This window comes from Lissotriton vulgaris, chromosome 11 (genome assembly GCF_964263255.1).
Source record: "Lissotriton vulgaris chromosome 11, aLisVul1.2, whole genome shotgun sequence".
Classification (NCBI taxonomy): domain Eukaryota; kingdom Metazoa; phylum Chordata; class Amphibia; order Caudata; family Salamandridae; genus Lissotriton; species Lissotriton vulgaris.
In genome coordinates, this window is record NC_141699.1 from 1080627769 (window position 1) to 1080645282 (window position 17514).

At 43.0% G+C, this 17514-nt stretch overlaps 1 protein-coding gene across 1 annotated transcript in view; it reads left to right on the plus strand.

The window, feature by feature from the left end:
* The first annotated feature begins 417 nt into the window (after positions 1-417).
* Positions 418-17514, plus strand: part of LOC147684163 (prohibitin-2-like) — a 57635-nt gene continuing 40538 nt past the window's right edge. The window contains exons 1-3 of the mRNA XM_086942603.1: positions 418-541; positions 4295-4424; positions 16504-16588. Of these exons, the coding sequence (XP_086798729.1) occupies positions 521-541; positions 4295-4424; positions 16504-16588 (236 nt within the window). The 5' untranslated portion in view covers positions 418-520. The remainder of the gene's footprint in view (positions 542-4294; positions 4425-16503; positions 16589-17514) is intronic.

Here is a 17514-nt window from a genome sequence, read left to right on the forward strand (position 1 = left end):
AATCACTTAATCTCCCTGTGCCTTAATGTGTAATGTAAATACGGTGCTCATGTAAAGCGCTCCAATACCTTCGGGTCGAGTTCGCGATATATAAATATGCAACAAAAAAAACCCCAAAATGCCGCTCTCTACAACACTCACTCTATTCCCATTCCTCTGCCCCCCCCCCCCCCCACTCTATGAAACTCTACTCCACTAACTTTTAGCCATGCTGAACAGCAGCCACACTGGTGCACAACATAACAAAAGCACATTGCCAAAGTCAATAGCTCTGGTATAGGCGAGACCTATTGTCTTTGCCAGGGCTTGTTTCCACTAGAGGTGTCAGTTTATTAAACTACAACTCCCAGGCTGCATGGTGCCTTCTTCCTCTCCCAGTTTATGCACCATCACCGCCCGCTAACTACAATTCCCAGTCGGCTCTGCGCTGGTTTTCCCGGAAGTGGATGCGGATTGGCCGCCGTGTTTAGAGGTCGGCGGCACGCAGAGCACGGGCACGCAGTACCGGAGCAGTGACAGCATGGCCGGCCGTGACGCCAGCGTGAGTACGGCGGGGGCGGGCGGCCTGGGCCTCCGGGGGCTGCTCATGGAGTCTGTGCAGCGCCCGCTGCCGCGCGGGACCCTGGCTGCCATAGAGCACCGAGTGACAGCCGGGGCTTCAAGTTAAAACCAGGGCCACGGGTCCTAGTTTAATGGGGTTAGAATAACCGGGCCCTTGAGCATCAGAAACTAGACCCCAATTTGTATTTAGCCACCACGTACCTCTGCCCCCAAAAATCCGCAATATAATTTCATCATCCAGCTCTGAAAAAAATGAGGCACGTTGTTGTGAAATAGGTTCAGTTTAAGACTTTGGGGGGAAAAAAATTAAATATTTGTTTTATGTAGACTTATTCTCCTGATCCCCATGTAGGTTTCTCACACATTTTGGGTCGTCTGCCTTGACATGAGCTAACGTGTAGTCACCCCCTAACAGTCAGCAATAAGTTACGGCCTACAGAGGTTAAAACTTCTGCACAACAAAATACAAGACTTATTGAACCAAAAACTTCAGAACATTATCTGTATATAGCATATAACCCCCTCCGCTTCCATATCTTTCAAGCGATCCTATTTCAGAGTAGAGTCCTACATTTAGTTTGTTTGTAAATGAAAACTCCATCACAGTTCCTTGCGTCTCTTCCTTCTAACCACCCTTCCCAAACATTTCTATGAGAAGTTCACCTTGTTCTCCGTCATTTGCTACAGCCTGAAGCACCCCCCTACTCCCCACCCTAAGAATGGACCAGATTTTCATTAGGGCCGGTGTCCAGTCGTTCACACAGCTTGCTTGCAGCTCCGTTCACCCATCACTGGACTGTTCCACATGTTCACAAGTCTTGAGCTGGAACATGTAGTGTTTTGCAAATCCCAGGAGACTTTAACGTTGAAACTCCAATTTATTGAAGCAAGGCTAATAAACAGGATTCAGTGCAAAGGGCCCCAATGCTATCCTCTCGAATGAAATATATTTTCATCCACACTGTACAACATTCTGAGTAAGCATCTGCATTGATCCAATGAGCTGAGTGAATATATTTACATCTCGGAGGATGTTATCAAAGAAAGGAATATATGTGAAGATGCCACACATCTTTGAAGTGTTCACAAGGTCTGAATGCACCTCATTTACTTTTTCCCCGTGATCTACTTCCGCGCCCACCCGGTGAACAACCTTCTTTGAATTTTTCCTTGTGAAGTTCTGCAAATTGAATCCCATTCCAAATGGAGTGACTGTTTCTTTTCAGTACTCCTGTTAATTTTATTTTTATTAACGTCAGACTAACTGGTCTGCTTTTCATTTACTGATTGATTTGTTCATATTGAGAGCTACATTCTGCGTTGGCGGTGTCACCATGACTAAGTAGGACTGTAGGAGCTGGTAAAATCCTCTGGTGATGCCTGTAGTTGTAGACTTTTGCAATGACATGTAAATCTGTACATTCCAAAACAAGGGCTATTTGTACCAACAATCTGACTCTTTTGGATGGGCATGGGGGTAGTGTGTTGAGAATTGATGAGAGGCCAGCAGATGACTTGAAAGTTAATTGCTTGAAGGAGGAGGCAGTTCTACTATGGGACTGTGGTGGTAGGAATTTGTCACTGGACATTAGCCGGTGGAAAGCGTTGCGGAAGGAGTGAGTGTAAAGTATTTTCTTGAAGACTAGTTCTCCACTCAGTTGATTAGAAGTAAGACGTTAGTGGAAGAGGGTGCAGAGGCTCTGGTGAGCACTTCTTTCAACTCCATCGTGTGGCCTCAATTCGTGGTGAGTTTGTATTTAGAGATGGACAGAAGGGTGCTTGTGAAAGACTTTGTATGAAGAGTTAAGCTCACTGTGCGTAGTTCATCAATAACTTATTTCCAAGTCGAAGGGTCTAGTAGTTAAAACATCAGTATTTGAAACTGATCCAGCATTTGAAAGAAGTCTGTGTAACTTGATGTGAGTGGGCTTGAATGGTGACCGAGGCTGGTGGGTAGTATTGTTGCTGTGTTTTGACACCGATGTAGAGGATCAGGTTTGGAGTTTGAGGCCCAGAATGACAGAGCTGCATCATTTTGCAGAATCCAGCTGGAGAGCACAAGAGCCATTGTGGAGGTTCTAAAGTGGTCTGCAGTTGTGTGGTTGGTGTACACAGTCACTTTAAGTTGAATAAAGAATGGTCAGTTATATTTTTTAAGTTAGCGTTGACAACTTGCGCTAGTGTGGAAGAGAGGTTGGCAGTCAATCGAGAACATATTTGTTTAATTTTTATTAGTGCCGTAGTCATTTTAAGCATTTAAAAAATATATATATAATTTATCAATATTCTGCCTATTTCTAGTGGTTGATGGATTGCAGTGATTGTTAGAGAGCTGAACTGTGGTGATGTATTTTGCAGGCGGAGACATTGAATTAGTCATGAATGACAGAGGCTTTTCAAGATGTTGGAGCATGGTGGCTCGCACAGTGCTAGGAGCGGATGATGATGAAAGCGTGTACAATGTTTGTAGATCTTGGGTCTTGCCTAGCTGATATTTGCAGGTGTTGGTGGTACAGGCCTGCAGATATTTTTTCCCAGTGGTTAGGGTGGAGTCTTGTAGTGCAATTCCAGTAATAGTTCATTGGTGAAGTTTCTTAGCAGGGGCCACACCCCCTTTTCTGAATCATTTTTGTCCACCATAAGCGTGGAAGGGTATACTCAGATGTGAGTCCCTAGCTCATTGCACCATCAGGATTCAAGCAAGCCGGGCCGAAGACGGCTGAAATGCCAGAAACCGGTCCCCGGTAGCTTGTTTCCTTCCCAGTATAAGAATTGGCTTGGTAGTTTGGTCTGCCCTGTTCCCATGATGCACTGGGCCAGGGTCAGACTAATTTGCATATAGCCAAGTTCTGAGCTGGGATGGTGCAGTGAGCTAAAAAACGGTGATGGATAAAGCCCTGATCTTTGGACTGGGTAAGAGTGGTCTGCTTAATTCAGACACTCTGTTCATCACCACCCCCTTTTCTGAATCATAATTTTTATTCCTGCCGTAGTCATCTTAAGCATTTAAAAAATATATATAATTTATGAATATTCTGCTTATTTCTAGTGGTTGATGGATTGCAGTGATTGTTAGAGAGCTGAACTGTGGTGATGTCTTTTGCAGGCGGAGACATTGAATTAGTCATGAATGACAGAGGCTTTTCAAGATGTTGGAGCATGGTGGCTCGCACAGTGCTAGGAGCGGATGAAGATGAAAGCGTGTACAATGTTTGTAGATCTTGGGTCTTGCCTAGCTGATATTTGCAGGTGTTGGTGGTACAGGCCTGCAGATATTTTTTCCCAGTGGTTAGGGTGGAGTCTTGTAGTGCAATTCCAGTAATAGTTCATTGGTGAAGTTTCTTAGCAGGGGCCTATCTGTTAAATTGGAGAGAAGTGAATATTTTGGTGGTAATTCTGCAGTGGGACCATCATTATTTTGAGCAGGTTGCAGTGTGGCTGAAGCATGGATGGTGTTGAGTGTGGATATTTAAGATGGGGTCTAAATTATTTTAGCGGAAATAGATTGATGCCATGAATAAAATTACAGAAGATTGTCATTTTGTGCTCTAATAACCAGTCTCTCTTCATGTAATTGACCTGTAATACTTACTGCAGTATGTGTATTCTGAGAAATGTAGTAGTCGAAAACTAAATAAGTTCAGTCTGCTATTAACGATATTTGACGCTTAATAATGCTGAACAAATTCTTGTGACTACGTGAGTAATGACATCCTGCTACTTTGCTTTTCAGTCGATCTTCCAGCGTCTGCGTGAGCTCTCTGGTCGCTTTTCTGGTGGCCCTAGGGGTGCGGGGACTGGTGTAAAGCTTTTGCTGGGAGCAGGAGCCCTCGCCTATGGAGTTAAGGAGTCCTTGTACACAGGTAACTATTGGGAGGTTTGTAGTCATCATCATCCTGGAGAACCTATCTTAGCTTCTAAGAAATTCTGGTGATTTGGGATATTGTGACATGGTACGTTTCAATGTACACTGGGACGACGATGCTTAAAATGGATCAAGCCCATTGCATCTGAAACTACGTCTATCTTTGAGAGCTCTAGTTGATGCACGATTCCCATCGACAAAGCACCTTCACTTACAAATGCAAATAGTTGTCACAATATCACTCAAAAAATCCCTATTACAGCAACCTTCACCTAGCGATTGTTATATGCATTTTACTGAAATACCTGAGATCTATCAATGACAGTAAATCGTCAGTCTGGTATGACCAGAATAAATCACCAGTCAGGTAAAATATATAGGAAAAATATCTAAATCATCCACTGATTCAGCTTCAGTTTGTCTCGCCTGCATTTTCGCTCCACAGTTACCCATTTTAGCTTGCATGTATGTCTTTGGAAATAATTCAAAATCATTGAATGCACCAGATTGATTAAATCTATCTTTTAGCCGATACTAGTGGCAGTGGAATAACACTGGCCATTTTGGGAGACTTAAAAATGATGAAACCCCGTCATGGCCATGTAATTGACTCGATTTGCTAAGGCCACCTCAACACTTTACCCAAATAGTTTGTAACGTACCTTGGAAAGAGGTCAAGTAGGAGACAAAATAAATTCTATTAAAAAATATATCTCACTTCTCAGACATCCTGATCTATCCGCAGAGGTGGCATTCATCTTGTCTAGAAATGTAGGCGATACAAGTGATATCAATATGTAAAGAGTTAATTTAAACGTTTTTTGTGACACTACTGCAATGTTTATATTTCAAGTATGACTCCGGCCCCCTCCTTACCTCCACCTGCTGCCGTCCAATGCCTAGGGAAGCCCTACTTTGATTTTTCATCTTTAACACAATAGTTTCGTTCTCCTGTTACAGAAAATCTAATTATGTAGCTTTAATCATGGGGGAAACATCATTTACAACGATGTCTTTTCCACGCTTGACATTTTTAACGATCCACTTACCCCGCAAACGTCTCTTCAACGAGGGAGCCTTCAACGACCGTCTTCACCACGCAAGTGGTATTCCTTTTGGTCGTCCAGCATGTAAGTTCTGCGTGGCCTTGGGGGGTTGGGGGGGTCTCCCCCCCATTTAAAAAAAAAGAGCAGGCTACATACAGTAAAAAAACGCACTAAAGTGTCAATAAAAAAAAAAAAAAAAAGAGCCGCACCGAAGACGTGGCGAGTACGTCATAATTGAAGTCCTTTTTTAGTTTTTGTGGACGTGTTTTAACGCATATTTCGATGGAGGATGGAAGTAAGAGCTGGTGAACGTAACGTTTTTGAAATGCGAGGTAAGAACTTGCGTTCTAAAAAGCTGCGTGGTACAGCCACTTGCGAAGAAAAATTCGCGTGGTAATGCCATGCGGGGTATTTGTGTTCGTGGTAAAGTCATATATTCAATCATGGTTGTTGTACATGGAAACTCTATTCTGTCTGACATCGCACGGAATTGGTGAAAACCCATACAAGTTGTCGGAGTACAGATTGACTATTGTGGTGTTAACCTTTATTGGCTCATTCAAGCCGTAAAAGTGCTTTTCAGGTGGATTTGACCAGGTTCTTGCCCCATAATAGGAATATTATTTGTTAAAAGCAGCCCATGAAGAGAGCCTGTTCAGACCAACCTTAACAACACTACTTCTAACCAATGGAACCTCAAGTCCGCTATTAGTGTAGGCGTTCCTTAAAACACACAGTGAACATTATTATTTTTGCTACTGCAATCTTCTCTTAAGTGACAATGAAAATGTGGCTTAGAGTTAAGCTGATGTCTTTTGAGAAGAAAATAATCTGTCCATATTTAATGTTTGGATCTTATCTGCATTAATATCTACTTTATTTGGACACATTGAGTGTATTTCTTCTTAATACTTGATTTTAAATTAGCTTTATGTAATTGCTACTTTTGTCATTCAGAGTGCAGTGATTGAGCTGAAGAAAAATGTGATATATAACATGTGAAAGCAGGAGTCCAATTAATAGACGCAAAATCCAGGCCGATGTTCAATTCAATTCATAAAGCTTTATTCGGAACATTAAAAAGCATGTCCATAAAAGCACATATAGTTACAGATACAAACATTTCATTAAACATTTCATTTAAAGAAAACACATGATACATACATTATCCAGACGGGGGATGGAATAAATATTTAAAATAATTAAAAGCACATACTTTTCCTGGCTTAGAGCTTTAAGCAAAAATGTAGCAGTAAAAAAGCAAATGTCCGTATGGTGCAGATTAAAAAGCAGTTTCATAGCGTCCGTGGTTGTTCTCACTCCAAATCTTTTTAACATTGGCTTTAGGTAGAATTTCCGTAGTTCACTATACAATTCGCATGATAATAGAAAGTGCTTAGGGCTCTGTTCCGTTTTGTTATCACATACACAGGGTCCATTAGGGCGCATTTTAATATTAGGGCACGCAACAAGGTAATGTACTATTCCCATCCTCATTCTGGTTAGTACAAACTGGTGCGGAACTCTGGTTACCTGTGACAAATACGGATGAAATCCAATAAAATCATTCATGCTATTGTACAGTACACATGTGGATAGTTTAGAATCCTCCAGAAAATGCCTTTCATTGCAATAGTTCAAGAAAGTTATTTTCATACTTGATTTAGAGATATCCGAGGCACTGTATGGATCATTAATCACATTAATCCCAAAAATCTTTTGGGAACATTCAATAATGTATTTAATCCAAGGGATCTTTAAATGCTGGTCTAAAGAAAGGCAGTCCTCGATAATAGCTCTATTCAATGAGGTGCCATCGCTGAGCCAAATAGAGCGCCACAATAATAGGGGTCTTAACATGATCATATCACTTAGGGTTTGAATCCCTGTTTCCTTATGGACCAAGGAGTTGGAGGTAGACTTGGGTAAACACAGGAGCCTTTTCAGGAAGTTATTCTCCTCTACCTGAAGGCTCCCCGCTGGTGACACACCCCATACACCAGCCCCATAAAGGGCTGCAGAGAGACATCTGTATTGGTACATTTTTAACATGTCTTTAATACGTCTGCTCCCCAGCTTCTTGGCAAATGCAAAGACCCCGTTAGCACTCCTAATCATCTTTGTTTTAACAACTTTGTGTTCAGTGACCCAGCTCCCATTATTAGAAAAAGTAATTCCCAAGTAGCAAAAGTTTTCAACTTTTTCGACCAGTTCGCCATCAATAAAATAATGGGATTTACCTTTCATTTTAACTCTTCCAGGCCCACACTCCATCACATATGTTTTTGATTTATTGATCACCAGTTTCCTATTTTTGATGAACCGCACAAAGCGGTCCATCAGGCGTTGAAGACCCAGGGGAGTCCTGGACAGTAACACTGCGTCATCCGCATAAAGTAATACGGGTATATTAAGATTGTTGACTCTAGGGGCATCCGCAGTGACTGTCTGCAGGACAGAATCTACCTCATTTATGAAGAGGGTGAAAAGCAGGGGTGCTAAAACACACCCCTGTCTAATTCCCCTCCCGATCCTAAACTTGGTCGTACACTCCCCATTAGGTCCATATCGAACACTGGTGCTGAGCTTTTCGTACAGGCGGGCGAGGAAGTATATTATACCTTCAGGGGCCCCCATTTCTAATAATTTGACCCATAATATAGCGTGGTCTACCATATCAAAAGCGCTGCTTAGGTCAGCAAAACATAAATAAAGCGACCCTTTTTTGGCCTGGGTATATTTCCCTACCAAGAGCTCTAGATTCAGACACTGCTCAATGGTGCCACGTCCTTTTCTGAATCCAAACTGGCAGTTAGTTAAGATCTCATTGGTTTCTGCCCATTCCTCTAGTCTTACTAAAAGGACCCGGCTCATAATTTTGACAGATGAGTCCAGTAAGGAAATAGGTCGATAATTTTTAGCATCGCCCCGGTCACCTTTCTTGTAAATGGGGACGATTATTGATTCCTCCCAAGTAGACGGTATTTTACAGCAAATGGCTGCATTGAAGATTTTGGCCAGCAATGGCCCCAAATCTCTGGTGCGGTCTTATACACGTCTATGGGGACGCCATCCGGTCCCTGGGCCTTCCCTCCCTTACTGGTTCTTAAGCTAACCATAACCTCATTTACGGTAATATCTAAGGCTATGATGGGCCAGCCTTCTCCATTGAATACAGTTCTATTACTAGAATCAAAAATAATGGAGAAATGTTGGATCCAAGATTCCATACTCACATTTGATGTGAGTTCTGGTGCCTTTTCATCTTTTAGGAATGGGCTATTCACCGTAGACCAAAACAAAGTACAGTTCTTCAATTCTGCTGCTTGACTGAGGTTGTCCCACGCTTCCTGCTGTAATTCAGCTTTTCTACGTTGAAGGATCAAATTATAATCCTGCCTAAGTTGAATCACCAGACTCTTATCTCTTGGTCTAACTGCTAAAGCCTCTTTAAGATCCGTCCGGGCAGTAGAGCAGGCATGATCAAACCATCCCCTTTTATATCTATTCTTGTGCCCAACCTCTTTGGTAAACTTCTTATTGATGGTTGAATTAATTCTATCAAAGTGGTCAATACTGTCAGCCGAGGTATCATCCTGTTCTAAAATTGCCGTGATTTCCATCAGACAACTAGAAATGATGGACTCTGATGTTATGTCCGCTTTTTCTCCCTTCCACCTCAACCTATACCCATTCTGTCTATGGGGTTCAATATTAACGATACTACCCTGTTCACGTAAATAGACATTATTCCATATTATTAATTCAGTAGTTAAACAGTTATGATCACTTAACATAACATCAATCACCTTGGGCACTGGGCATAACGGAATAAGGGTTGAAGACATGCAAATAAAATCAATAATAGTGTTAGCGCCCCTTCCTTTAAAAGTCGGGATATTTTCACCCACATCATTTTTGGCATTTTCCATAATTTCCATATCATACTGTATCAAAAAGTTATTCAGGGTCTCCCCATAGGTGTGATGGGGAAAATGAACATCAGCATCCCCCAAACGATTATACACACCGCATAACTTCTGAGAAGATAATGGGCATACAGAAACATTAAAATCCCCCACAAAAATAAATTCAAAAACACCATTAAAATTTTTGACAAAATTGTTCAATATCCTATCTAATTCATTAATTGCAACATGTCTAGTGCCATCAAATATATTATTGTAGAAATTAATCAAGAGTATATTTCTACCCGCTTCTTGTGTTAGCCATAGAATTTGTGAATGAGCCCCCACTTTTACATACTTTTTCACCGAGATAGGTAATTTGACTGAAATCAACACCAGCAACCCTCCTTTAGCTCTACCATGGGTTGAGGCCAAGGCTGGGAGTTCATAGGATACAAAACCATCAATGCCTTTAAAGTTTTTACACCAGGTTTCCTGAAGGCAAAGAATATCAAATAAGTTCACGAAATCCTTCCATCCTAGCATGTCCTCCTTGGCCACTAGACCTGCAATATTCCAGCTGGTAATATAACAAGTTGCACTATCTCTCTCATGGCTGACAATAGGCGGTTCATCACTAAATATGGACATGTTATTCTCTATGTTAAAAAGCTCTATGTTATACGTAGGATTTGAGACTTCTCCCCCTGTCGGCATACAATCTATAATCACATCATTGTCCAGTTCATCTACAGACATAATTACTTCTCCATAATTATTACTATTTGCATCATCCCGGGAAGGGTCAATCTCATGTCAATCATTTTGATCTAAAAAACTCAGTGACTGATACCTGTTCTGAGTTGGGACTTGATAGACCATCCCACTAACAGACAAAGGAGTACTACCATAGGTTACAAATGGGTTGGGAGTATGTGTTATAGAATTATTCCCGCCTGACATAGGATTCACCATATGCATCGGTGGGGTAAATGTACCATCTTGTAAACCAGGAAAGAAGTTAGGCAACGCAGGTCTATTTACAAAAGATGGATAAGTAAAGTTGCTCGTTGCCCCCTCCCTACAATTAACAGAAGGCAGCCTGCTAAGATGATTGTAAAAATAGCCCAGTGGTCTGGCAACTACTTCTGTCTCTGACTGCGTGATTGAGGCTGCTCTAAGCAAAACAGTTGCAACATGTTGCGGATGCTTAAAATTAATGATCACACAATCGCCCCCACATGACTTTTTGGTATTACCGATCTAATTGACTCTTCTGATAGAGATGATTTGATCAGAGTAGCCAACTGGGTAACCACAATGGCGGTTTAACCAGGAAATTGTTTTATTCTTCAAAGATTCCTCTGACTCCTGATTATTAGGGAACTGGGTTAAGATCGGGACATTAGTTAAGACCACAACGTAGGGTACACATTCAGGTGGGAGATCTACTGGACGCCTGCATATCCGTATGGGTACCCCATTAGTTCCCCCTGTGGCAGCCGGTAAAGCTAAGACCGCTGGTACCGAAGCTGTCTTAGGAGCTGATGATGTAGGTCTAATATCATTCTGTAAAGTACCCGACATTGTGCTTGTCAACCCGGCATTTAATTGCTTTGAAGGTCTACCTGCCTCCTGGGCCGTTGTAAGTAATGGTACAGGTAGCTCTTTGGGTGGTTGTTTCCTGGTATTAGTAGGAGGTGCACTATTTATGGGTCGTGACTGTGACTGCACCCTATCTTTTGTAGAGACAGAGGTTGAGCACACTGGTATTTTAATATCTGATATAGATTTTTCCAATTTATCGGCATGCTGATCCACCACGGCCCTTAGTCTAACTACTTCTGCCTGCAGATCTTCAATTTTAGTTAACAAGGGCTCTACCACCATATTAAATTTACTGTAGATGGTACTCCATAATAGGTCAGTTTGATCGGGCTTAATGGAAACAAAATTGTCATTTACTAAAGACCCTGTTTCCTCTGCGCTCTCCTTGTGTATGGCGTCTTTTTTGTTCTTTCTAGTAGAGTGATTACCCCGCTTAGGTACCGTTTTCCTACAGGCTCGCATAAACTTAGTGGCCCTAACAGACTGCTGAGGTGTACCCCCGGAGTTATCACATGGGTCATCTTCTTCCACCCTTGTCAAATTGTCTGAAGCCGTAGTTAAATCAACATTGTCACTGATATTATCATACTCCACTGCTGTGTCTGTCTCATTGACGATGATATCCACATTATTAAGATTCGCAGATGGAGTCAGTGGGAGGTCTGGAACAGTACTTTTCCCCAGAGATTTCCTTCTGTCATTATTAATTCTGGATACTACTTTCAGCAAATAGTTATCTGGTAAAGTAGTTTGGACTGACATTTTTGGGGGATCGACCAGAGGTCTCAAATACAGTAGTGTTAAAGAACAAAGTTATTTCCGCAGATATACACCTACGGATACTCACAATTCGAACCAAAGGGGGTGGCCCTGCCCGGCCTCTTCTGGCCCCCGACGGCCACAGACGGCCCGCCCTTGTCCCGGGCTTCTCCCGGTCGCTCCCGCGCGCGACTCGCGGGGCGAGTGGGGTTGTCAGCCTTTTACTGGCGCCTCCGGGCGTTCTTTGCGCGTCACGGGCGCGCTGCTGCCCCAGAGGCTGCTGGGGAGTGTGGTCCGGCTCGACCGGGCTGCCTCCCGGCATCTTGCTCCTGCCGCCGTTCCCCTCACGGCTCTTGCCCGTTGGCGAGTTGTAGGTAAGCTTTTGGTGTTCCCCCCTGGGCTCCCGGGGGGTCAGCCTTTTACTGGCGCCTCCGGGCGCTCTTTGCGCGTCACGGGCGCGCTGCCGCCCCAGAGGCTGCTGGGGAGTGTGGTCCGGCTCGACCGGGCTGCCTCCCGGCGTCTTGCTCCTGCCGCCGTTCCCCTCACGGCTCTTGCCCGTTGGCGAGTTGTAGGTAAGCTTTTGGTGTTCCTATGGGTAAGGACCATTTAGCAGCAAGGCCGAACAGTTGGGTTCTCAGGCGTGCCTTGAATTGTGTGTGTCTAAGTTCTGTCCTCACCTTTAGATTCAGTGCATTTCATAGCCTGTGGCTATAGACACCTTCAGTCCTGCCTCCATAAGTCATGTTTTTGAAGACTTTGTGTGATGAAACAAGTTGTTGAGCGTTTGAGCTCAGGTAGTTCGAATTGATCTGAAGCCATCGTAGACCTTTGCATGATGTGCAGAGGACATTGAACGCGTCTTTGCATCTGCTGGGAGTTGGTGGAGGCCTTCCAGGGCACTCTTTAGATGGCTCTTCCCTTCAAAGTAAGGCACACTATGACAACAAGGCGTTGACGTTTTGGGAGCCTATTAATAACCTCCGTTGCGGGTTCCCGGGTGGCTGCTGTGGTTCTGATAATCTTAGTGTGCCATTGCCTGGGCCCTTGTCAGTTTTACCTGATGGTTAGTTTGAAGGAGCGCAACAATTTTACAGAGCATGGACCTTGGAATTTGCGTTCACCTAGGGAAAAAGAGAGGGCTTGGAATGATGTTTCGGCATAATAGAATGAGTCCTCCCAGGTTAATAGGCCCTTTAAACGGCAGTGAATCTGCTTTTGTTCCTCTAAAGTTATCTGTATTGTGGCTCTGTTCTTGAAAAGGACCTCTTTCGTCCATTGCCACCAGTAATCCAGGCCTGTGGAGAAGCTGACCATGTTTGTAACAAGTTTTCTAGCGGGAAGTAGATTTTGTTGTCAATCAAGTGCAGCTGGAGGTTCACGTTCCCTTTCTCCAGGAGCTGAGCTTAAAGGCCACAGGTAAACTGAGACGTTGTCTGTTATGGACTCAATTGTAAGGATTTACCAAGCCTATTTTTAATGTTCAAAAGACTTTATTATTTTCAGTATATACTACAAACCAAAATACAAAGAGATAAAAATATAAATCCACAATGAATTTGCAATATTAGATATCAATGAGACAACCAGAAGTCTTTATACTTTGTAATAATGGGAGGGAAGGGAAAGAGGGAGGGAGGATAAGGAAAGATCCTCTATTAAATCATAAAACGTTGACAACAATGACAACTATGATTGCAGTTTGCCTCTTAAGAAACTTCATAGAATAAACATTATTTCCATGAACATATTCAACAATATAATTAAATATAGGATATAAAGAAGGACAAAGAGATAAAATTCATCCAGGACTACAATTTTCAGGAGGTATAGGTACAATACTTGGTTCATTAAGACCAATTTTAAGGTAAGCACTAAGAGGTAACCATATTAATTGCACATTATGAACAGAAGTACATTTTTAGATGAATATTTTGCCTGTATGGACAAGTTAGAAGAAATCGAACATCCTTTTATAGAAATACCCAAAGAAAATTCTACAAAAGGAAGACAATTTTACTAATGGTTACATTGTGCCTTTTTGAGAAGAGTGTGTGTTTGATAATGCACTTCTGCAGGGTTTCAGTGTTGGAACCACACAAGAAGTTATTATAGCACATACCTTGTCAAGAGCAGCTAGCCCGATGATCTACCAGCCGTAATGATAAAGAGTAATATCAACTTATGGTCTAGCATATTCCTGGCAGTATTTAAAGCCATCATTTTAATAGAGTCGATCCACAAAATTTGAAAAGGGGCAGTTATGAAACCTATACATATGTGACACATTCCCCCAGGTGCTAAAAGTGATAGATTAATACGTTTAACAAACGAAGGGTCCAAAGTTTATGCAAAGTTTATTCTCCAGAGGCTGAGGGAATGGACTGAGAAAAATAGTTTGATTCCCATCGAATAAGGTGGATTTAAGGAAGGCCAAACAAAAACAGACTATTGCTTCAGCCTGTGGTCAGTAGCTAGGAAGGAGCTAGACATCAAGGGGAATCTCTTTTTGTTGACTTCCGGGCAGCTTTTGATCTGGTGAATAATGAGATATTTTGGGTAGTTGAAGAGTTTGGAATTTCGAGTGGTTTATTAAGTATGCTGAAGGAACTTCAGAAAGAAAATTGGATTAGAGGGGGTTTTGGACCACACTGGCACCTTATCAGAGAAGATGGAGATAAGAAATGGCCTGTAGCAAAGCTGTGTGTTGGGACCTACGTTATTCACACTTTATTTGGGAGGTCTGCCAACAGTCTTTTCTAGGACTCTTTCTTTCTCTAATAGTCCTAGAGACTTTCCTCAATTATCTTAGGACTAGAGTTGGAATGTGACCTCCCATGTCCAACTAAAGGCAAAAACACAACCGTACCAAGGGGTAGTATTGATTTATGTGCAGAGTAGACTTTTCTTCATGTTTTCTGTGGCTCCTGTAATCTCCGTGAGCAGAGATTTCAAAGGATGCCCCTCTCTTTGGACCTGGCCGGGCTGGTACCAGGACCACCAGAAGTGTTTTTATTGTTCTCTCTTGCTGTGTGAGACCTCATGGAGCTCATGCTGCAGCAGAGACCTAATCAATTCATTTGTAAAGAATTATAGATTTTATATTCAGTTTTCTGTTGGTTGTTTGCCTGCTGCAGATAGTCCATTGCAAAGTATGCACATGGAGTCTGTAATGGCCAGTATCTTCACTCAATCAATCCAATGTGTTTACTTCAGCCTACCCACACTCTTCCTCTTTTGCCTGACTTGGGTGTCTTAGAGTGGGGAACCTTTAATATTTTCTTGGTGCAGCACCAAAGGATGAAATTTATTGATAACAAACTTCTTATAACCAAGAATAAGACGTCACTTGCAATTATTGGAGATGGATTATGGAATATGGTCGGTTGTTTTCCGAAGACCAAGATGAGTGGGCTCAAAAGTGTACAATATTCTGATAATTCAGAAAATGTGATCATCTGCTTCACCCAAGACAGGCCGCCAAGGTGCAAATATTTTTTTAATTTTCAAAAAAGACTAACAAAATGGCAAGATATACAGGCATATATAAACCATCTATAGAGAACACAGATCTGTAGAGTCCTCCCCAGCCTCTGGAGCATGTAACGAACCACGCCCCACACGGAGCTCTGGTTTGTATATCTTTATTCTTCAGCATGCAACCGTTAACTGAACGTACTGTGTCACAAACTTTATTAACCACACCCAGTCACATCCAACAGATTATGTAATACTAGTAAGGAGTCTGCCGAGGACCCATAGGAGCTTCATACACACAAACACAGGACTTGACAAGGTGTATACTAACTTTCAGTGATCATGGGGATTGTTCTCAAGTATTGTAACGTCTCCTAAAAGCTACAATAATGTATTGCCATGTACATCTCATTCCTTCTACCCCCTCTATTGGGGTGTGTCAATGAAGGCTCAGCAGTCTATGTTTCTAAGTGAGCCCCCATATCCTTTGATCGTGCCTGCGGTACCTGCAGTCCAGCTTGCACTAATATTGTCTCACCACTAAGCAGTGCTTATCCTAGTCAATCTTTATTCTTTTTACTTTAGGGGTGGTCCCTTCATCCAAGATCACAGCGTGCTGCGATTCGCCAAAAGTTTCAGCACTGCCTCCAGTCTCTTAGTTGGATTAGTGATGCGTTTAACTTAACCTAGCAGCGTTAGGCGAGGGCAGATGCTACCTGGGTTTCTGCTATCTCGCTCATGGCTTGTGTTACTTCAGACCAGTAAGCACCTCCAGGTGGACACTCCCGTGCAGAGTCGAAGAAGCCAGTCGGCTCTCGGAGGCACCTTGCACAGTGTGAGGGTGTAGAGGGGTCAATTCTGTGCAGACTGCTTGGGGAGCGCTATGGTCTATTACCAGGAACATGAAACTTAATGGTTTATGCATTGATGCAAATATTTCAAAGTTGGGCCTGTAGGAGTGGACCAGATAATGACTGGCACTTGGTCACCCACTGCGGGGTTGTGCGCCTTGCAAACTAGCATTGACCAAAGCCACTTCTGAATTTGGAAACGTGGTACTTGCTCTCTTGAGTGTACATGTGTGTGCCTTTTAGATGGCTTCATCTGAACTGCCCAGGCTGTCCTTCACAGGGTATGCTTGGTGATGCTGGTGTGGTTCATCTGGGTGATGCTGGTTTGGTTCATCTGGGAGTTGCAGGTCTGGTTCATGAGTCAAATTAGGGGTTCAGAACTCATGCTTCTGAAAGTTGGTAATGCTGTGTTTGTTTATTCTCTTCAATAGTGGAAGGAGGCCAAAGGGCGGTTATCTTCAACCGGATCGGTGGCGTGGAGAAGGACACAGTCAAGGCTGAAGGACTTCACTTCAGGTAAAATGGCGCATTAAGAAACGAGGACCATGAGAACCACACTTCTGTCTGGTTTTTAGGTGTTTGAAAAGCTATCCCGGGAAAGGGATTGAAAAGCTATCCCGGTGAAGGGATGGGCGGGGGTTGGCATCTTTGATCATTGCCCTTTTATGTCTTCGGGTCAGGCATCACTTGGGGAATGAGGGCTTGATGCTGTTTCCAGAGGGTTCTTTCTCTGTAAGATGTAATTCAATATTTTCTTCTGGAAGGCAGCTTCCACCGTCTATTGCCCCTGCCAGTGCTCCAATGACAGCTACCAACTACACCCCAACACAACTACTAACCCTCGCACTCCTCCAAGTGTGATAATTCAGACTACTCCGGCCACCAGATCTATAAATATGGCTGGGCTGCAGGTATAGTCATTTTTATGTAGATTGAATGTATAAAGAACTGCTGTTCTGCTTATCTGTAAATTAGATCAACAGCCCCACCATGTGGCAGACTGCCATAAGTGCTAGTATTGACATTTAAGTGCCGGTGCCGAGCCCTGGAAGCCACTGGCTCGAATTAAGCACTGGTTTTCTGAGAAGAGGTGTTCAGTGATGCAGCAAGTTGCGTTGACGAATTTGCTGAAGTCTGGCAGCTTCAATTCTCAAGTGGTAGGACCACTGTGCAGCGCTTTAAGTGGGCCGGGTCTCACTGGTGCTGAGCACCGGCAGTTTTTTAAAGGGAGCCTCGAAACGGGTCTCTTATCGGGCTTTGTTTTGTGCCCTGGCATAGGCGGGTCTGTTTTTTTCCGGACTGAAGTGACAGCAGGCACATTGATGCGCGCGTGCTTCACACTGCTCACTTCTCACTTGTAGAAGTTACGGCATGTCGTCATGCCAGGTGAGTGTTGTGGGGGCAGGGAAATCCTTTAAAGAGTCATTTTCTCTCTGAATTCC